Source organism: Pomacea canaliculata, linkage group LG4, assembly GCF_003073045.1.
Source record: "Pomacea canaliculata isolate SZHN2017 linkage group LG4, ASM307304v1, whole genome shotgun sequence".
NCBI lineage: Eukaryota > Metazoa > Mollusca > Gastropoda > Architaenioglossa > Ampullariidae > Pomacea > Pomacea canaliculata.
The window spans coordinates 26,522,627-26,546,314 of NC_037593.1; the positions used below are offsets into that span (position 1 = coordinate 26,522,627).

Here is a 23,688-nt window from a genome sequence, read left to right on the forward strand (position 1 = left end):
AAGCAAAAGAACGTGATCTCAATATTTACTAAACAACAAAAACAAATTTTTCCTTCGAACAGAAATATTATCCCCAGTCAATATCACCCACAGACTGACTAGAAGCAATACAAGTATTCCTTCCTACCTTTTACCTTCTCACGCTTGTAAGGTAGATATACCTGTGTTCTTTCTTAATCCCAAATATCCATAAGACACTAAAGCAGTGCTTTCAGAAGCATTTTACAACTAACCATTTTACAATTAATGTTTGATATTTTTGTATTTTCAGATTCACTCTCAAATACACATAGGCATGTGCATATAAAATAAAGATAAAAGTCTCTCTGTGAGACAAGAGATGGAGACAACTGCACAGAATGATCCGCCTTAAAAATTGATATAAGTTGCATGAATACAGCAAACATTGCTGCTTTTATTTTAAGTAATGGTATGTTGGGGATTAAACTGTGCATTAATTTCTATCATTTGGGCAAGAGTGTCTGTGTGCACTTCTACAAATAAATACAAATTTGTATCACTCGTGTAAACACTATGGCTGGTGACTGAAAATGAAGGAAGTGATAGTGCTGACGACATCTCCCATTTCCTCAAATAAAGTTAAACTGAAGCTACAAAATTCACAAAAGTAAATTCCAGAAGAAATTAATCATTTAAAAAACAAGTACAAAGTTTCAAGATATGGACAAGAAAAAATATTCACCATTTTAAAAGGCATGTTAGAACTATGTTTAGTAAAGCAGAGAATTTCTCAAGGGAAGAGAGCCAAATTAGATATATAAGAACTACAAAAGAACTCACCTGCTGGTTACATCATTACATGCATAACTCCTGGTGGATTAACTGTTTACATTTTTTAAAAGCTTGTACCATCACACAGGGTACACATAACATGCTAACAACATAACCCTGAAAAAAACTTTGAACACAAACTGTTCAAATGAATGAAAATGAGATGCTGCAGTTAAAATAAACAAAAACCACACACAACATAAAATACTGTTTTAGAAGAAATCTTCATGCTCTATATATTCAATTCTATACAACAATAAAAAATGAGACAAAATCTGAAGATCAAATGACCCTGAAACATCAATCTTTGGACTGATAATAAAAGCACTGTAGCAATAAATCCTTTCATCATAAACATCGAATGCTCTCAACAGCAACAACCAAAAACAGCTATACAATTCACTAAATTACACCTACTACTTTTCACAATAAAAATGAAAAAAGTGCTCCTTATTACCTGTACATCTAGCAGAGTTAAAAACAAAACAAACCCCATGTGCTTGATATTCAGTATCTGTTGTGTCTGTCAGGACAACTGTGCTCCCTACACAATGAGAGTTTCAGAAAAGTGATGGTTGGAAGTGGCAATGTCTTCCGTTAACCTGAATAAACAAACATTCCTGTACATCAAGGTTCATGTATATCAGCAGATTGCAGTGTACTACCTGTATATTATGTTTAATGTATGAATGACATCTTCCTTCAAAAAAGCCTTCCAGACTCATTTGTAATGTTATATAGTTTAAGGGTCTTAGCTGATGTCTACATCTAGTGAAAACAGCTCTCACAAGTACAAAAAATATGACAGTTTAATCTTAAAGCAAACAGAAATCACATTGCTCAAAAAACAGAAAATGAAAACAGTATTTTACAATGTGAAACAATCTTTCTAAATATTGGTTTACAATTAGACCAATTATTTGATGCTTTTCATTTTACGTTTAGGTAAAACATATCTCTGAGACCATGTTTATAAACTAAGCACAAGAAAACGTCTGAGGCAACTACACGATGGGCACGTTGCTCTCTAATTTTGCATAACATTATTCTTCCAGGCCATTATTTCCACTGAGGTTCCTATAGCAAGGCCACATTAACTCCACAGTTTTGCATAATGAACAGCTGAAATTAGTTCAGTAGGACCAGATTTTTTTTGTTTGAGACCCACTGTGACAAACTCAACAATAGAAAAATTTGTGACAACCATGGCAATAAAATGAAGCCATAAAACTGGATTACATCTGTTGCAAAATGGTATGTCTGATATGTTGTTATTTTGCATTCAAAGCTTCACTTTCTCATAGGAATGTCTGCAACATCAGTGCATACAAATTACAACAACAGCTCATTTCCTTGGACAAAGAATAAGGCAATTTCAGCAAACAAATTTTCTGTTCAATCACAGTTTTCATTACATATCACTAGTTGTCTAAGATAATCACACACACCTATGTACATTAAAAATATTGGTCTCAAGGGAAGTGAAAACTCACTTCAATACCAGAGGTTTTTGTTAACTACGAAAATCAACTTGATGCCAACATGCAGGTTTGAGATCAGAGCTGCACTAATTGACAATAACAATGGGAAACAAGAGTTAAAAATGTAATTTGTAGCAGAATATCCCTTTTTGATTAGGTGAAAAAACTGCTTTCAACAGATCTCAACTGGATACATACTCTTTATCATAGCCATATCATTTTACATATAGGTCACATCTTCCAACCCCATCCTCGTATCTTTAATTTCTCACTGGGGTGGTGGTGGTTGCCTGGTGGGGCTTGCAGACATGGTACAGTTTAAACATCATGACAAGGCTTTATTGTAAAAGTGACATGTCCAGTGACACTAGCCACAACACTGAAATGTTTCTACATGACCGAGGTGCATCAGTAATTTTTGTTTCCATCCAGCTGATGATATTCCTAAAACAGTGATAAGCTGTCATGGGAAGATGACCTCAAAGCCCTATGTCTAAAAAGATTATTACAGCATGATACAGTATGTCACGGAGTACGCCATCTCATGGTTTCCATGTTAACTTGCACAGTACAATTTACTTAAAATGCAAAACATATATGCATCTTTTAAGCAATATATTCCAAATTCACCACTTTACTTATGCTCAGATCTCATAAGCTGATCACTGGAGGCACACTAAGTGCATTTGTTTGCTTAGATTTAATAAAATTATTTTTAAAATATAACTTCATGACATCCAAAAAGTTTTGGCAATTTACACTTGGCAGGTACCTTTTCATTATGAAGAATAACAGTACTTTTCATCAGCAAAATACAAGTGCTCGTGTATGCTACACAATGCTAATTATCAAGTGCATGTACATTCTACACAATGCTACAGGTTATGCAAGTGTTTCAAAGCTGTACATACTTCTACACATAAGACTATGCAATATGCCTGCATGATCTTCTCTTTTCAAACAGAGCAGAGAGCAGGCAAAATACATTATGAACATCAGTTAAAAATAAGCCAGAGTACCTGTATTGTACCCTCAGTGCTGTTAGTCAGAGCTTTAAATATCTTCTTTATCCCCTTTATCATCATCATCATCATCTCACTGCAAAATCAAGTTGCTAGCCTGGGTACAGCTGAAAACTTTCTGAGAGTTTGAACTATCGATTGTTTTGCTCTGTAACCTTTAGCTCACAGAAATAAGCTATTCATTACTTTGAGATCACTCATTTTTGGCTTATTTTTTGGTCTTTGTCTTCTGTCAGATATTTAGGTGATGATTAGTCTCACCGCCGTTCAAGATAATTGTAATATGCCTCAACACCAAATGCTCTTATCTACCACTGGCATCACTTCTAACGAATGTTTGGTCCACTATAATATGGTCCTCCTTTTTAATTTTCTATTCTTTGCATCATAAACTGAAGGATACATCAAGAACACTCACTCCTGAAAACATAGTATCCACCTTAGAAATTGACAAACACAAATCTACATCTGTTCCAACAAACAAATTCCCTCAAACCCTTTTTTTAATAACAGCAACAGTTGACAAGAAGAAATAGATGAAAGAAGACAAAACAGTTTTGAAAAAGTTTGTGAATTTTTTTATCTTTTAGTTTTTTAAAAAAGTGAAAGTACCATATCACAACGGCCACAAGGAGAGGGAACTATGAGTGGTTCACCATGTCAAGTCCATAATATATGGAAGAAGTCACAACCTTGTTAAGTGCCCAACATCTTCTACCATTCCTGATAGAAACCTACTGATGCTGAGAAGACAGAAGTGTTGAATTTTTAAGTCAGTAACCTAGAAAAATCTTGAAAGGTGCAAGATTTTTTCTCCAAAGCCAAGTACACTGTCACATGGCCCTGGCATTTCTCTTTATTAGCTACATGCAATCCTCTAAAAATAGATACATGAAATGAAATTCAAACAACCATTTTTCCCCTGTACAGTAAGATGACAATATGTATGCAAAAAAATCATAGATGTTACAAAAGCATGAATCAATACTAGATTAGTCAACATAATAATAAAATCATTGCACATTACCTCTTCATGTCTGCACAACCCTGAAAAATTGCCTCACAGTCGTGAGTAAATGTTTACGATACAAAAATGTAAACATTTTGCTGCTGATCTGACAAAAATGGTGCGTAAAGTGAAGCAGGAGCCATCCTCTGACATCTGAAGATGAAATGCATACACTGACATCAATGGCTATGGAGTCTTCTTGCACACTTCTCATGTTACTAAACAGTCCACACAACTATATTCTGTATTCAGGCACTGACATTTGTATCACTTAAGCAGCTATCCATTTTATTAAAAAAATTTCTTTATCCTAATTTCCACAAACACTTTGTGTTATGGATCCTCAACCTGGAGACAAGAATCTTGATGTCTCAGCTGGTTGTGTTCAATCTTCTGGTATTTTGTTAAATCTTTAGATGGCTGCAAGGTTGAAAAACCTGATATGTGATTTTTTATCATTTCTCCATGACCATGGCACTTGCAAACTGCAAAGTCTACTACCAAAAAACATAAGCCCACAGCTGCAATGATGTGCTGGGAGGAGGGGTACCACTCTGCTGGATTCTGTTACTATGCCAATCTTATCAGTTTTTTTTTACAGGTCATACACTGCATAATGAAACAGTTACAGAAACTCATTCTAATGAACTACAGATGCACCATGAAAAACAAAATTGTTTATAGTGAGAAATTGCATGATCTCAAATATTTACAAGATGAAGTGAAAGAATTTATACAAAGTCCCAAACAGCCAAACATGACTTACTTTTCTGAGATTGAACAAAGCACTCAAACGTTTTCTATCAAGTTTTACCAGTTTGAAAAATATCCAGAGCTGATGCAAAGATGAAAATTCTGAGTCAAGACTAAACATAGCTTTGTTTTTTGTTTTTTTTTAAGTGGTATTCAAAAAACATCAGAATAACAAATGTAGTATGACACTACTGAACAAGATGCTGACAAAAACTATTGTTGCCATAGTCTTTCTCATGTCATCCTTCATATCTTACTGGTAATCCTTGAAACTGTGATTGAAATGCTTACAAGAAAATGTTAAACATTAAACATATATCCCACTGTTGAACTGCCCTGCTGATCAATGAAAAACAACTAGCAATTATCTTGAAAGCACACATCTTCTCAACAATCCATCCTCTATTAGATCTATGGTTTATTCTCAAATGGTGCAACAGCAGCAAGGTGAAAATGGGAAATGCATGGTCCTAAACAACCACTCATCACACACTTAACATTTTCATTAACAAAGGCACACAATGGCAATATTCTCAGTTGGTTCACTGCTGCGGTGATTACAAGGGTTGGTCCAATCAGGCATCACTATACACTTAAAAAGATCAAGAGACAGAAACACTTTACCACACAGGGAAGCATCGCCAAAAAAAAAATAAAAATGTGCATAGAAAGACTGTTTGGGATTCCTTTAAGTTTGACTAGAACTGTGCTGGCTTCATTGTCAGAGCATGAGTTGAACTAGGCAAACTTTCATGTACAAGTTGCAATGTGTTCATTGTAGAACTGATATGCACATCCTTATATGTACAGCAATGACAGTATTGACTATGTAGTGTAACAAGTCTCCACACATGTCCAGCATATAAGATGTCACAAAACTAGATGAAGAAATTTGGTAATAGACACAAGATCTCCTGGCAGCTGCTGCCATAATATACCTGTAAGGTCACTGGCTTGTTCAACCAGACAGATGTAGAATTACTGACTGATGTTCAACTGGACAGCTGTAGAATTACTGGGCGATGTTCAACCAGGCAGCTGTAGGATTACTGGCTGATGTTCAACTGGACAGCTAAGTAGCTAGTGGCTGCTACTCAACAAGATAGCTGGAGAGATTAGCGCTTGATGTTCAACCGGATCACCCACTCAGCTGTAGGGTTGACCTGATATAGCTTCATCATGCGTGTCTGTGGATCCAAACACCTCTCACCTGCAAAAATTGTAACTAGTAACAAATCTTTCTGCATGAAATAAAGATTAAATAAATATTAGGTGGTGGAAGATGATGGCATGAAGCCAAGAAGCTAAAGTATCCCACAAGCTTCCCTCAGAATAACAATCTTTTTACACACTTTTATTTAACTTACTATATATGTATTGGTGTCAGTGGATTTTTGTAATCAATTTTTCACCAACTTTCCATCATCTTAAAGTCTTATATTTTTATCAGTTACTCATTTCAGATGACAATGCAATATTAAATCATTTTCAGCAGTCCACAAGCCATAAAATAATTTTTTTACATTTAATTTTGTGCAAGAACTTACAGACCAAATTAGGGGAGATATGTAAATGCTGCTCTCGCTGACTCGTAAACTATAGGCTATCTCCCCTAGTTTGGGATACAAAAAGGGAATAAAGCAGAAAAAAAAAACCTACAAAAAAATCAGTAATAAAACTCAAACATACAAAAGTTCCTTCCCCTGGATGATTACTTTTTAAAGAAACCAAAACAAAAAATCCCATACAACAAAAAGATGCAACACTTTAATAACCCTGGCATGCAGAACCGTGCGTGTGTATGTTTGCTGTTAAAGTTCCTGTGCATGTCACACTGAGTGCTGGTCAGCTTAGAAAATGCATGGGAGCAAAAATATTGTGCAGATAGTTTCTCGCAATGTTTTTGTGCACCCTGTGCTTTTCATGTGTGTTCACCTAGATGTCAAGAATTTAAAAACGTGTATAAATAGAATGTAGTGCGCCCAATAGGTGGATGCTAAATTTGCAACCATCCCGTTGCAACGGCAGTCGTCCCTCTAACTCATTAAAATGCAATATTAAATCATTTCCTTCAAAGCGAGAACACAGATGAATGAAACTGCATTACAAAGAAAAGGATGCTTAGAAAAGAAGAGGCAAAACCATCAGGATAAATTATTGTTGGAAATTATTGTTGGAGACTGAAGCCGAGAAGCATTTGCAATTGGAAGAACACTGTGATTAAAAAAAAAACCAACTAAAATCTTTAAAATAAAAGAAGCAATAAAAATATTTTTAAAAACACTTTTATTTGAAATGCACTAAAAAGGGTATGATAATTTATTTTCCTTGTGTCTCAAGATTTTATTTAATACATACTTACAATATAAAAGACTGATCAGGTTTTTAAAAGCTTGAGAAAGTGCCCCTCATATTTTTATATTTTAAGATATATGTATTAAATGAAATAAAATGCATTAAAATGTATTAAATAAAATAAGTGTGCTTAAAATTTTTTTTTTACTTATTTTATTACCAATAACTCTGCACATCTGCAATACCACAAAAGCAAAATAATTTTTTAAAGTATAATGACAACTCAATACCACCAACATCCCAATATTATCATCTATTTCAAACAGATACCAAAATAATAAAAAAGAAGCATGTCTGATTACTACAAACATGTATTCACATCTGTTTACTAATATCTCTACCCACATGAAACAAGTATTTGTATCTCCATACATCCATATGTATCTACACACTTGTCAGACTATTGTTGACCTCTTCATGCCAATACTTATAGATGTCATCTACTACAAACAGGTGTCAGCACCAACAAATCATAATTCCTAACAGGCATTTACAGATGCATACTAATATTCCAGCCTACTTCAAGCAGGTGTTGATATCTACATACCAATGTTTCCGCCTACTTCAAACAGATGTGCATGGTCATCAGCAAACTGTGCCTTCTTGGGATTGTTGAATCCCAGATGCCCCTTTGTTTCACTGTCTTTCCTGTTTTGAGGTCTGTGGAGACATAACACAGAGTGTGATACACCAACATAACAGATGTGCAATGTCTGGAAAGCAATACAAATCACAGCTAAAAAGCTTCTTAGGACGGGTCTCTTATTTGTTTTCTTTACACATTAGAACCCCTAAATTTCCAAAAATTAATAAGTTCTGCAGGCAATTTTATGTGTGGGAAAAAAAAGATACACTTGTGAAAAGTCCTCATAGGGTGCCTCTATCTTGTAACAAACTTTTTGTCATGTGATGAGAAAATAGATAAGTATTCCTTCCTTTGAATAATATTGAGAATTATTTGACCCACCAAAATCAAATGAGCCTTATGCACAGAGCAATTTCATGGTAAAAGCCCAGAAAGGTGATGAGGCTACCAAGGGGAATGGTTGATTTTAACATCCTTCCTGCAAGAAAGACTATATTACTACCACAAGGCAGAAGGTTCCTAAACTCACTCAACCGTGGAAGGCCCACTACCATAGTCACGCCGGAACTTGGCAACAATATCACCCGCAGTTATTTGGTCATCCAGCTGGATCAAACAGGAGCTTTTGGTCAGTTCTGGTGCTTGCACTCGGATCACTCCATTCTGCACGTCCGTCTGCACATGGACATCATTCTGCACATCTCTCAGTCAAGTCAATAATAATTTGTGTATAGCTCTTTTCTTGTTATTAATGACTAAATGTCCACATGGAAACATCATCTCAACAGTCAATAACAGCTTGTGTACAGCTTTCCCTCAGTTATTAATGACTGAATGCCCACACGAAGTCAAAATGATTCAAATAACTATTGCGAGTCAAAAAGTCAAATAAACTTGCAATGACCATTAAAAAAAGACAAAAAAGTAATTTTTGGCTGGACATTCTCCTTCTCTCAATCACAGACTTTAATCTCTAAAGCTCTATATGTTCAAAGTCTGCATTACCTCCGTCCCTGCTTTTTTATATGCTTCTGAACGATCCTTCTTTTTCCACAATTTCTGAAAAAGAAATATTTATGGTTGTGGCTCGCTTAAGTTGTTAAAGACTGAACATTCATCACCTGGCAGATAAAAATGGATCTGATCTGGCAGGGAGGTGAGGGTGCTTGCTGAGTCAATCACTAAGGTGAGATAGAAGCAATTATCTAAGAATGATCACTAGGGTCACCAGCACTTTACGTGGTCTCCACAATCAGATCAAACCATTCTTTTCTGCAATAAGCTAAATGTTTGGCCTTTAAGGTTAAGCTGAAAATTCCTTCTGGTGAAATTTTAAAACTGCTTTAAGCTACAAGTAAAATTTTAAAACATGCAAGACCTGGAAATTCAATGCTATTTAATTATTTTAATGAACTAGCAATGATTAAAATTAAGTTTACTATACAGCAAAACACTGGAAAATGGGCAAACAAGAATATAGGCAGACAGATGAAAGGTTGATAAAAATTGCAGGCATAAGGAAAGACCAGAGTGATTCACCCTTTTCTCCCCACGTATCCTGCGGTTCATTTCTGTCTTGTACTGGTGTCGGACCTGGGCCACAAATGACGATGGAATCTGTTGAAACAACAAAAGAGAACAACATTAATTTAACCCCAGTCTTCGATTCTTTATAAAATGCAGTTCAGAAATGATTTTTTTTACAATCCTACTCTCTTGCCAGGGACTTCAAGAGCAGCTCCCTCAGGTCAAATAGCTCTAACCATTCAAGTTCCCAGGGGTCTGGAAAATGTGCTTGTGCCAGTTAAAACCTTGTTTTTAATTGAGTAAGGGATAGAAAAATCATGAATTTGTACTAACAAATATCAGGTAAAAAAAATTAATCTCTTAGACTTAAAAGGATAGCAACGTTTACTGTATTAAAACAAAAACAAAAAAAAACAACAAAACAAAACAAAAACTCAGAAGATTGGTTAAAATAAGAAAATCAAAAGGCAAACAATTTTTTTTCACCAATTAGCATCCCAAGGTATGAGCTTAAAGCATTCCAAATGACAAACTAACCCATGGTACAAAATCTTCAAAAGAATTGCATGACACTTTCAGCAAAATGAAAAGTGATAAAAACAAATATGTTTTCCTTCAAACCAGATACCTACCGTCCACAAGACATTTTGATAATGGATCAGCATCTTGACTATATTGGATGTGTTCGTCGCCTTGTGTAGCTCTAGTGGACCCTCTGCCTTGGATTTACCTTTAAGTGTTGGTGCCAGAAAGAGGTTGGGAGCAATGATCATTGAAATGTTGTTCAGTCCCATCTTATTCTGATCAGAGTGTGCCACTATATTCCGAAGGAACTGTAACAATACCTGAAAAGGAATGAAAATTTTTATGATGTGGCCATGTGTGTCTACAATCCTTTTTTATTATACATATGTGTTATGGATAAAAGTCTCAGGCGTCTATGTCGTCATCAATGGCTCGTTTCAGGTCCTAACTCTATAGTGCCAACCTCTTCAAGAAACTGAGTCTTTGCAGTCAAAGATATTCTGAAGAACTTTATTTCCAGTTTATACAACAATGTCCACTTGTATACACACTGGCCAATCAGCGACACATGCCGGAAACACAGCAACACACTGAAACTACTCTAGCAGCAACTCCTGCTACTTCAAGAGCGACACATGCTTCACAACTCTGGCCATAGCGACACTCATTGACTAAAGGTGACACATGCCCAAACGGAACAAACTAGCGGCAACATACACACACAATAGTTTCTGTAACACTCTACTGTTCACTCTGACTCCACTCTAACTTATCGATCACTCTCACTGCTTATATACTATGCACAAAGGGTTCTGGAAACATCCAGCATCTACTAATCATGCATGCGCTCTCCTGCACCAAACATTCCAGGTACCAAGGCTTGTGTCAGTCACAGTGGTTCATGCACTTGCTAGAAAGGTCTATTACGCTTAATCACAGCCACACCGGAAATCACCAGGTCAGCATCAAAGAACTGGAGGCGAATGCTCTCCCAGCCTTCCCTGGAAGTGAACTGGGGAGAGGGGGTTGCAGTTAATGACAGCTGAATATCCTTTTGCAGAGCTTATCACAGTGGTCTAGGGTGGAAGCACCTGGGCTCAGTGAGGTCTCTGGTGGCAAGGGCCGTGAACCCCCCAATGACCAGAGCCAATAATTCATTTGGTTAAAGAATAGTTGTAGCCCATAAGCTCCTAATGGTCATCTTTCAAAGGTTAAAAAAAGAATCTGAATGCTCTGCAATGCTTCTTATCTCTTATATCCCCCAACTGACACCATAAACTCCTTTTTCAGGAATTAATTTCCAGGAGAAATGATATGGACAACTCATGCTCACCCGTAGCATGTCCCGATGCTCCACAGGCAAAAGAAGAATGAGCAAGTTGAGTGACTTGAGCTGTTCCAAAGTTGAGGGAATCTCTGCAACCCAATGGGAAAGGTTCAGGCTTCGCCACTACCATCATCAGTTGCATTATGACCGGTTTTCAGGCACTGTTTAACGCACTGTGCTTCAAGAGGCTCCTACACAATGTTACAAGATAGCTAGCAAAATTATTTGCACCATGCTGACTGCTCTTCAAAATGCTCACTATGTTGTTTTGTTAATGATTTCAAAATTGTTCATGAGCCTAAGATTGGTTTTAAATATCTTTAAAAAAATTACAAACTGTTTACCATTCTACAGTAAGAATGCCTTATAAGCACTTAGATATAAAATAACCTGAGGAATTCACCATTTCAATTCTATTCCTAGATAATGATTATATGCTGATATATGCATATATGTCATTTAATATCTGTCACCATGAAAAATCATCCAGATTGTTGCTTTAAAGATTATGCTTTAACTGTGGAAGACACTCTCAGGGAATTGCACTTAAAGTCTCACGTTCTACTTGTGAAAAAGCCTCCAGGTAATTGTACGTGAGAAGAGGTTCAGGCAATTCTCTCAGGAACTGCTTCAGAAGTGCAGCAGCATCGTTAGCCCAGACTTCAGACCAAGGAAATGTTCCCCCATAAAACTTTTCCTCCAGCTCTTCTCGAAGTTGCTAATTGAGGATATGATGAAACAGTTACACTATTTTTGTGTTATGACAATGTATTAAGCAATTAAGACTTCTCTTTTTTCAAATAAGATCATGAAAAAACTCAATTATTTTTAATATCAGGAAAGCTAAGATCATAGAAGCTTTTACATAGGACCTAACCTTCTAAGCCGTGGGGTTCTCAAACTTTCAGTAGCAGAACAGGGGCATCCCCAGACAGCTTTTAATTATTCTGGAGTCTCAGAGGTATGAATAATAAACAAGCAGCAATATAGCACTAGCTGATGCACCAGCTTCCTGGTAGTAGACTGCTCATGATAATAAAAATCTCAGCGCTGCTCCTACCTTGACTCTTGTGACAGATCCTGGAATTCGCAGAAGTCCCTCCATGTCCAAGGCCTCCTTCTCTAAATGGTTTATCAACTGTAATCATAAGAAAACATGTGTCCTCAATAAAGTTGTCTTTCTCTGGGGTTTGTTTTTCAAAAGGATCACTGGCATATACGTGCGCTTTATTCAATCTTAACCCCAACCACAAAGTTTTCTGCTTTAGATAAACAGATGGATGGATAGATTATAACAGCATCTCAAAGCAATCAAAACAGTGCCAGAAGCCAGGATGGTGGAAGCAAAGAACTCACAGTCTGAAAGACTAGTGGGACACGTGTACCAGGAACTCGTTTACGGTCTGTCTCTACTAGAAGTGTCAGTGGAACACCAAAAAGTCCGTGTTCTGCAACAGATGCCAAGGTCTTGTGAGATGACATATTCATTTTATTTAGTCTTCCAGCAGTATTAATTATGATGTCTTACAGGAAACAAATCTCATGCAACAATAGAAAATTTATTCCCATCTCTCTTTTTAACTTTCTTTTTTTTTGTAAACCATCATAGGCTTGCCCATTGGGCCAGGATATGGCATTATATAAGTTCACCTTATTATTATTATATTCCACTCTCGAAAGATAGGATATTAGCTTCATTTAGTCTTTAAGTAAGTGATTAAGATGATTTACTCAATCATGATGACATAAGAAATAAATCTCAAGACAACAGAATTTAGTAGTTCTTTCCCTTGAACAACAGATAATTCTTGAGTAGAAAATTTTCAAAATAACTGCAACTTCACAGGTGGACTTAGGGTTATTTTGAAAATTTTAATTTGGCATATCAGCAGGTCAAGATTAAGTAAATGCCATTAATTCTAATGCTTTGTTAAAACAAGTTTCCTACGCTCTGAGTTGGTAAGATTTTCAATGCATGTAACCTTCACAAAGTAGCCATGGTGCGCCCATCAACACAAAAACTCTTCACAATATGCTATTCATAAAACTTACAGGGGAAACAGAAGGGTGGAATGATCACTTACTTTCTCAGAGAAATTATCTGTAAAACAGTTAAATCAATGAGCCCCTATCTATTAAGCCATTAAACAGGTTCTAAATATGTATATGTATACACAAAAGTATTATTCTCAAAAAAGAAAAACTTTCCAAGAAACATCAAATTTCCTATTTCTCACCTCGAGACTTTTTCTTCCTCTTCAGCTTAGTGTAAGATATGTTGTATGTGTCAAACAAAGCTGTCAGCTCTATGAGGGCAAGTGGCTGAATTCGTTCCATGTCTCCTGAGGAAATGTCATCGATCATGGTGATGCCCAGAGAATCTTGTTTGGGCTGAAATGCCTGTCAAACAATCAGTATCCCGAATAGTGAATGTCAGTTTAATACAGTAGCAGTTTTCCTGTCCTCCTATTGACAACAGCAATGTGATTAAGGTTAAGGCAGAGAACAATAAAAAAAAGTAAGTTAGGAAGATTAGAAAAGTGCAGACAGGAGGAAAATGACAATGATGATGATGAAAATTATAAAGTAAGAAATCAGCAGTCATTAAGTGTGAGTATGCAACAATTTGTATTACAATGTAAACTGCATAAAATGATGTGAACACTGCTCATTGGGAACAACATGTCATCCTGCAGCAGGAGTCTGCAAACAAGGATGTACAGCTGGATTTTGTTTGCCATACTGTAATGAGAAATGCAGCATGGGCTCACATAGTGTCCACTACACAAGCAGCTGCGGAAAATGTCTAGGGAAGATCGTTTAAACAAAGAGAAAAGTTTGCTTATCGATTTAAAGCAATAAAGAACTATCATGGTGCTGTGATCACAATCTCATGATTATCACTACCTGCGTATGATAGAACAGAAAGTAGATAGGAGCAGCCTTAAGAATAATACACAGTGATAGATAAAAATTATTTTATTTGTCTGCCTTGGATTATTTAAGAGGTCTATTGCTTATCACAAGGCTGCTGTAATTTCCTTTCTGTCAATCTGTATAGATAAAAAGGGAAACCCTAACAAAGTCCCTAAAATATAAGCTCATTCATTATATAAACTATGTTTCTTCTTATAGCTGTTACAAATTCCCTGGCTCTTTTGTCTGATGGTTAATTTTATTTTTATCTTACCGGCAAGTCCACCTTGTGAGGATCGGGTTTCAACTGTTGATTCTGCAATACAAAGGTCAAACAGAGGAATTAGCAATTACCATTTTACAGATTATTAATCACCATATGTATGTGTGTGTGCATTCATGTGTGCTCACGTTTGTCTTATGGTGGAAATATAGAGGTGTGTGGATATAAATAACATTTGGTGTACAACTGAATGTTAGACAGCATGTTCATTTATGATTGATATATTGCTGCTGCTGCTGCTGTATGTGTAAATGCCAAGCCAAGAGAAAAGTTCATAATTCAATCTAAAACTGTGCCTATTGCAATAATGCCCAGTGATAATATCGTATACACTGTACTGTCTTGGTACACACATTCATCCATCACTAACCTGATTGTCTTTTTCTTCCAAATGAAACTCTATTGAGATCTCAGCATCAGATAAAGCAGGCAGGGGACTCAATGATTTTCTAGAAAGGCGATTAGTTGGCAGTTTGACAGATCCTTGTTCTCGGAAACTCAAGGCTTCAACTCCTTCACAAAAAAATGACACAGAGATGTTCAGAGATTACAAAAAACAAAAAATACCTCTTCCATCATAAATAAATACAACAGCATCCAACAGTCTCAAGAAGCTGATCTCTGTACAAAGTTGTAGCCCAAACCAACACCTTTACCTTCTTCTATTCCCCGGACTTCTTCAACTTTGGCCCCTTCTAAAGTGTACTCTCCTTTACGGTAGTGGAAGGATGGAGTTCGTCGATTGGGGGTCTGGTTCTCGGCTCCAGAGACATCAAGAGAGCTGCGAGGACTGGATGGTTCCTAGGGAAAAATTTGTGGTAATTTGATTTTTATAGTCAATTAGTAAGTTTATCATAACTTCATTATTAAATGTGGTCAGTATACACCAATAATACCATCTGGACAAAGGTTCCAGATCCTGTCCCTAATGACCAACTTAAAGCAATGAGACTTTCATGGTTGAACTCACAATAAGTATTTTTCACCCAAACAGTACCCAGTTAAGAATGACTACTCCTGCTCCTAGTTCTTGCCTTGATGGCATCAGCCTGTCATGAAATCTCTCTACTCTTTGCAACAGTTTCCTTAGTGATGCACATAAAAATGTCTACAGTCAGAAGCCACTGCCCTGCTGGCTCTTACAGCATAATCATTGTTCTGCTTCCAGCTATTTATAGCCATGGTGGTCCACAAAGGTGCTATTTCAATAGGATCTCATCAACAGTTAGCATTTAAAAAGTGCATGGGCCATGCAAGTGCATGGATCCCACAATATCCACATTTATATTTAATCGTGTCATTAAATGGGTGAAAATGTATTTATGCTCAACTACATGAACACATGGATTCCAGGGTATCCTGATGCATGTTCAACTGTGTAAATGCACTTACTCTAGGGTTTCTTGATGTATCTTCAGCTTTATAGATAAATAGGTGAAAAAGTATGTACATTTATGTTTAACCATGCAAATTCCTTCGCGATCCCCAATGTATTAATGTGTATGCTGTAAATGTATGAGTCATCCATACTTAAGTTCACCAATATGCAGAGCATCTTGTAATGCTACAGCTTTTGTTCAACCATGCAAAAGCATCTCATCCATACAACAGACAAGTAAGCCCAGCTTAAAGACCAGTGACTAACAACATGAGAAAATGAACAAGTGACAAAGAATTGGGCATAAATATATTACTTATCGCAAGTTGCTTAATAGATGTGTGTATGCATGTATATGTGTAGAGATATGTAATAATAATTGAATTAGGTGAGTGCATTTCCCCATGTATAGATATCTAGAATCAAAATTCCTTCATGTGTGTGATATATAAGTAGATACTTATGATCTCTTATCACATTGCTATATATGCCATATGTTAATATCATCAAACAATAAGAAGGCTGTTTTATCTGGATTTGTTAAACTATTAATTAAATTGTTACTGAGATGAATCAACTTTTATGTTTGTGTGTGTATATTTGTATGTACACATGGATAAATGTGTAATTGGGAAGAGTGAAGGAAAGAACCTGTGGCCTGACAAAATATGTCAACTTTTAGATATTATCTTACATATCTAATGGAATATGTAACTGTGAAATGATTTACACAAGTAATCGAAAAGATAGGATTAGGTACAAATGCATCAGCCAGTTTGATTTACTATGAGTGTTTGTATTTGTCTACGGGTATGTAGTCATGTGGAATCAAAATTCCCTTTTCTGCATGTGTGCATATATATATATTTCAATATAGTTCAGACATTATAAAGAACTTACATTATAAGTTTCTTGGATAATAAATATATGAAAACCTCAATTTCCTTTAGAGAATGAAAGAATAAAGTATCTTGTATCTTGAGTAAAGAATGAACATCTCACGAACTGGGGAACTGCTACTGTTATTAGCTGCAAAGATGTCTTTGACGTGCAGTTTACTCATGGCCCGCTTTTTGCGCATGGTGGTGCTCAGGTAGTCAATACGCTTCCTGACTGCTTCTGCTTGAGGGCGAGTCAGAGTCGATGTCAATCCTTCCAGTTCATCGTCACTGAGGTCACGCCCATCTGCCATATCATTTCATTGACTTTCAGCAAAGGACTCAAAAGAATAATGCTTAAATGTTAACCTGCTGTAAAATTTCTTTGTCTCCTTGCTTGAATGAGCAATAAACTGCAGCTTGGGGAACAAAGACTTTTTTCCCATGGCATACTATGTAAAAGACTTCACTGAATAAAATTTGAAATATTCTATTAAAAAAGGAAAAAAAAATTAACTACATGCATCAGACATTTTGACAGATATCACTTCACTTTGGATTTTTAAATTAGACAGCACAATACTAAGCAGTGTTCTCATACAGAATACATTTAAACTTTTAAGTTGAATTTCATAAGGAAATATTAGTCAAACTTGATACTATTGTCACTTTTTTGGGGGTTACTTTTTTACCTTTGAGCAACAGTACATGTATACAAAATCATATTAAGATTTAGTAAACTACCAGTCAAAGTCAATATTACAACTGCATCCTTTAATGATCTAGGGCTAAAAAAAAAAAATTGAATTCAGGATGGGGATGAAAAGAGATACTAACCACAGAATTTTGATACGACAAAACCATAGCCAGCATTTGTCAGCCACTCTGCTTCTGCTTCACCTTCTGCAAAAATCAGGAAAATCTACAAAAATTAATCAAAGGATTATCATAGTAAACTAATCACAGGATTTCCCACCCAGATTAATTACACAATTACCTTAGTATCTCCTGGATCTGTGGTAGGTTAGCTAGTCAACACTGCAACCAGTGTGTAGTTAAGTATATGTTCACTCATGACAACTATTTGCATATGTATATGCATTTGTGTCCACATACATAACAGTCATTCTATTGCATGCATGCAGATGAATCTGTGCATATGACTCTTACATGTATAAGCTAGTATATGTGTGAATGTATGCCAGTGAAAGAACGCTGTGTTGCTAGCATGGAAGTGAATGATATCCTTAACTAGCTGCTGTCTCTAACAGCAGCACACAAAACAAATTCACACAGATGGCAATAGTCACAAAATACAGAATCTCATTACAAATTTACCAAAATATCTTTGAAATAAAGGTCAAGAGCACACACACACATAATCCTTCCTCCAAAGTATACACCTTTTATTTTTTTTCCTCCAGCAAGAACCTTAGCTTCCCTGATTCTAATGCATGCTCTATACATAAATCAATGTTTTATACCATCCACATCAATATTACCACAGTAACCCTGAGAAGTCTCTTCACCCCTAGATGAACTTAGAAACCCATAAAAGCAATGTGCAGCCTCCAAGTCAGAAATGATTTAACACTTTTTTCTACTGCTGTTGGGTTCACATGTCAGAACTCATTTGAATCAGACTGTCTTTGTTGTCATTTTGCTTTTTAATATCCCCACAAAACTATCAAAACAAGAACTCATTTATAACATCTGCTTATTGTGCAGGGCTTATCTATAATGGATCCTTTCCTTTGACTGCAGACATGTCTTTGGTGGGTATGAGAATCTGTCAGGGAGTGAAGGGTTGATGCAGGGAACACAATGACAATGACCAACTTTATTTGTCCCAGCGGGCAATTTGAACATGGGAAGGAGCTCTAGTCACAAAAGTAAATGTTGGAAATAAACATAAGAATTAAAGTTCGTTGCAAGGTGCAGTGTTAAAACATGTGAACAGTGAAAAATATCAGCAAATGAAGGAAAAACAAAATGAGCAAGTGACAATTATATATAGATATAAAACAAACACTTTTCAGATAGTAAACATTTAAGCTGGTTTTGTTAAGTTCTGTGAACCTAACTTCATTTGTGGAACAGCATTATATAAGTTCTCTGATTCTATTATGTTACCTAAACTATAATTATCTCCCAGTATTTTATCACTCAGCTTGTTTTTCTTCCTCTCAGAAACAAAACCTCTTGTACCTGACAATATCTCTGCCACACACACGCACACCACAAATAAATTGTGCTCAGAACATTTTTACATCTGGAGTTAAAAATCAACATAGAACTAAGCTAAACATCCCCAAGATCACGAGAGAATTTTAATCAAGAATCTGAAGACTCCAGAACAATTTTAAATGGGGTCTGAAAATCCTTGCATTTTACAGAAGGCAAACCTGGTATAAAAAAGATACACAGCTGGATTTCATTTTGCACCCAAGTTGTAGACTTACCATCAGGAGTCTTAGGGAGCTCTTCCTCCTCCTCCCCATCTTTGTTCTCTTCTATTTCCTTAAACTCATTCCAGTAATCATCCAAACCCTCCTTGGAACCATGGGATGCCATTCAGTCTCGACAAGACACACAAACATGCAAAATGAACTCAGTGAGCTTCAGCAGCTTGCCAGGTGGCATCAGAAGATCAGGCCATGTGGAAATCATCTACCAGGTGTTATTTCTTGGTTGCTTGTGCAATTAGCCAGCACTTCTGTTAAATGCAAAGCAATTTCAATGCCCTGAAAAGATGGGACAAAAGTGAGGGATTACTAGAAATATTGATAGCATCTTCTGTATTTGTTCTAGTGCCAGCTTGGTGGCACTAAGAACATTATTAAATATGTACAATCTTTGCAAATGTTCACAACACATTGTTCAAAAGTGACTCTTAGTCTTTTCTAATTTTTAGTCAGAAAAAAATGTATTAAAGTAGCATACTTGCAAAAGATTATAAGAAGTGTCTACACTATCTAAAGTATTTATCGTCCCTCCTTTCTGAAAAAAAAAAACAAAGTACATTTTCCTCTTCATTTAAAATAGGGAGGTGTTTTTCACACACACAAAGAGTGTTGTAAAAACTTTATCTCTATCCCAGCTTAACTGTGTCATAAACCACCACCCACCCGCTTCCTATTCAACCACAATCACCTGTAATCCACATCTGAATTGGTTCAGCTCCACCACTCAAACAGGTTGAACAAGTCTTACCCACCCTGGTATCACATGAGATAATAAAGAGCTGCCAAAGGAGATCTAGACCACCACAGGTAACAAACCGATGAGGGCTGAGGCAGCGCCTGAACAAGTAAGGAAGGGAAGTGATAGCTCAGTGGGGAAAAACAGAAGGGAGTGGATTAGTGGTGGTAAATTGGAAAGGGAGAATGTGATGATCAAGTACAACAGTATTGAATAAGAAATTTAATTCAAAATGATGCATTCTATAGAGAGGTTCAGACTCCAACTTTTAAAAACCTCTTTCTTTTGTTTATTTTGCATCTGTGGTGATGAGCAAATCTACTTTCTCTCTCCCTTACTCAGTTTCTGTCTCTCTCACATATAAAACGTTCGAATAATGTTTATTCCACAACAGTTCCAAAACTGTATAAGGGTAATAGCTTCTTTAATAATAATAATTGAATTTCCAGGGCATTAGCTCATTTAGAGAGGATCTCAATGCACTGTGCATTATTTAAATTATTTTAAATTATTGCAGTAAGGGTTATCTTATTTTTGAGAGCGGTTGTACAACAGCAGCAAATAATAATATGTGTAATTAACTTTCGTTTTTCACAGGCCAGTTAGTTTAAGAAAAGCTGATAGCCTAGTGGTTAGACCAATGGTATTCAAACCTGAACATACACTAGTAAGTTCAATATTGGTCTGATGCAGCACACTTCCTCCAGATGACCCAGCTAGAGACACCACATAGGGTTGGGGAAAGTTAGGCAGTGAATGAGGGAAGGGAGATAAGTACCACTCTCAATTAGTTGATTCATTGGAAAGTGCTTCCACCTTGAGATGATTTTACATTATGGGGAAGAGCATAATGCTGGAGTATCTGGAGAAAACCCCCAACACCCAGCCTTGTGAACAGGTGTCATATACAGAGTGTCCCAAGATGAGATCTGAACCCAGAGCCTCTCCCTGCACTGGTGACAAGTAAGTGTTCTAACCACTACACTACCAGGCACCCATAATATCTAATTCTCCCATGCTGACTAGTCTCATGACCTTTACCTTTGTTTTAGTTTGGTGCATATAATGGGAGAGTTTGACTAAACATTGGAGCAATGTAGATTACAGGGTGATAGTAGACAATGTATTTGATAAGCAGAAAACGATTAAAACTGAGAAGTAGATAAACCAACCATTTACTGTCACTTTCTTAATTTACAAATTTTAGCTAAGTACTTGGCTGCTTAAAAGATAATTTCCTATTATTAAGATTAGAACATTAAAAGTGAACATTAAAACTAAGTAGTGGGTAAAGATAGTAGAAACAGGTATAAAAATTACTCACAACTTTAAGCATATAACATAACATGTCTTCCGCACACTGGTTTTGTGATGAGCGATGGGGAATGCGGGGGAGGGAGGGGTTGAGTAGGCAAATGAGAAAGCATGAGTATATGAAATATGAACAACTTATCACCCCTGTTCATGTTTCATAATGTATAGAAGACATTTTTCACTCCACACAACCAAACCTAATTTGTAGGTGAACATGTGAGAATATGAGAGAAATGAACATTTTAAACACAAATTAATTTAGTGTAATTGCCTGCAATAATGATGTAGTTTTACAGAACAAAGAGGCTGTTTGTCTAAAATGGATTGGCACACAGAGCAACGTAAAGATGAGGTACAAGAGTAGAACGTAAAGCAATGGATGAAGGTTTGAATGAATACAGGTACTGTAAACAGTGTGATGGAATCGTTACAAGATGGTTAGCATGACAGACAGTATTGCAAAGGAGTTAAGAATAGTAATTCAGGGATAGTACTTTGTGAAAAGATATATTTTTAGAGAGCATTTGAATGTAGCCTTCGAGTCAGAGTGGCAAATGTGATGTGGAAGAGAGTCCCATTGCTTAGCAGCACAGATGAAGAATATCTTATGTTTGTGACTGTCTTTGTGGGAGGGAGGGACAGAATGCAGAAGTCTGATGAAAAGTGAAGTTCATAGGGGCTATGAAGGTTGCATGCACTGTGTTACCACTTCTGATGATTATCACTATTAATGATCAAGATTCTTCTATCGGTCAAGCCACAAACCTGTATCTCAAGTCCGTGAGTTGAACTAGAAATGGCAAGTCAACTTTTGCCCTTATAAACTCGTAACATTTCATCAATATTTCTTGAACGACTGCATCCGAAATTTACGAGGCACAACAAAGTTTGTCAATAATCACTCCTGTCACTCTATTTAAACAAGCGCGTGAACAATCAATGATAACACAGTTTTCTCACCAAAACAGCTTTTTAACTATAAGTTTGCCTTACCTTTTAATTTATCAGACTGAAGAGATGTAATCCTATTTGTCCGATAACGGAATTCTGAAGAAACCAACCAGATTGCAAATACTGAACCGCCCTACTGTGAGCGACTTGCAAGTGAACCGATACGAGGGAAACGAAGTTGACACACCTGTCACCCTGCTTTCTTAACTTCCGGTCGTCTGTGCGGCTGACTGCGCATGCGCGCTAGTTGGTGCAGTAGAACCAGAACGTCCCTATCGTGGTAAACTGATGGAAGAGATGGAGAATTTTCACGTTGTCATTCCTCCTCCTCCTCACACACACACCCGTCATTTGTCAGAAGGCTGCATTCGTGAGACTTTTAGAAATATTGACCAGCCGGAAAAAAGGGCTGGTGAAGCGTTAGCTGTCATATCAATTATCCACTAGATGTGAAGCGATCCAAGTGGATGCTACTTCAGCATTAGATTCAGTTTTGGTTTTACATCCGCGTCTGTGTGTGTTTGTGGATTTTTTTTTTTTTTTTTTTTTTTTAGGCGAAGGCAGATTCTTTGAAACCGAAATCAAAAGGAGGAAACGGGTTCTTTTCTTACGATCGACTGACTTCGGACAACTGCATGACGCTCTAATGACACGTGTTTTTTTAGAATCCAGACACACTATAACTGGTAAAATGTGTTGTTTGATTCTGCAGCCATGAAACCCAGTATACATAATAAAATACCTTCCTTGTATCGGTAAATAGGCCAGACAAATTACATAATTAATAATAATTACTTACTGAGTGCTCTTTCCTGATGGTTCACAGCGCTTTACCAAAAATAACGATGGTCACAAAAAAAAAAAAAAAAAAAAAAAGCAACACAAGATTATCAAAACAACGAGCACATGCTATCAGTCAAAAGCACAACGAAATCTTCACCCGCTGCTTAAATCCTAACAATGATGAAGCATATGTCTCAGCTGAATGGGATGGGAATTTCAAACAGATAGCTGCATGGGGTAGTGAAGGCAAACACACGCCCACCAAAAGACTAAGTTGCTTCTAGTGACAGCAACTTTTTTGTAGAGGAAAGGAGAAACCTAGAAGGAAAATGGGTGGACACTTGCAGAAAGACAGGCTGGAAATGTGCCCTCAAATGGCGAAAAGCTAGAGTTGCAATTTTGTACAGTGTATGAAATTTCACTGATAACCAATGAAGTTTTCCTGAACAAAGGTGTATTGTGCTAATGCTTATATTTAGAGAAAACGAAGGGCGCTGCATTGCTCTTTGCATGTGCACGATCAGTCAACAGCTAAGCCCAGCAGCAAAGAGTTGCAGTAGTCAAGTCACGAAGTAAAGCAGAGACAAGTTCAGCAGTAGCACGTTCC

The 23,688-nt window shown here is 36.6% G+C and overlaps 1 protein-coding gene across 2 annotated transcripts; it reads right to left on the reverse strand.

Annotated features, from left to right (window-relative positions):
* Positions 1–11: 11 nt before the first annotated feature.
* LOC112561810 (rho GTPase-activating protein 18-like) lies at positions 12–22,544 on the reverse strand. 2 transcript variants are annotated; one of them, XM_025234551.1, is made up of 18 exons: positions 22,341–22,544; positions 19,295–19,576; positions 17,670–17,735; positions 16,961–17,139; positions 15,233–15,377; positions 14,947–15,089; positions 14,568–14,609; positions 13,615–13,777; positions 12,734–12,825; positions 12,438–12,515; positions 11,936–12,095; positions 11,384–11,466; positions 10,158–10,370; positions 9,538–9,615; positions 9,004–9,057; positions 8,528–8,673; positions 7,960–8,072; positions 12–6,267 (listed from the first exon to the last, which is right to left on the reverse strand). In XM_025234551.1, the coding sequence occupies exons 2-18, from the start codon at positions 19,404–19,406 to the stop codon at positions 6,173–6,175; spliced, it is 1,962 nt and encodes a 653-aa protein (XP_025090336.1). In that variant the 5' UTR covers positions 19,407–19,576; positions 22,341–22,544; the 3' UTR covers positions 12–6,172. The 2 variants fall into 2 exon arrangements, with proteins under 2 accessions (XP_025090336.1, XP_025090337.1); XM_025234552.1 differs by lacking the exon at positions 22,341–22,544 and adding an exon at positions 19,986–20,092.
* Positions 22,545–23,688: the final 1,144 nt, after the last annotated feature.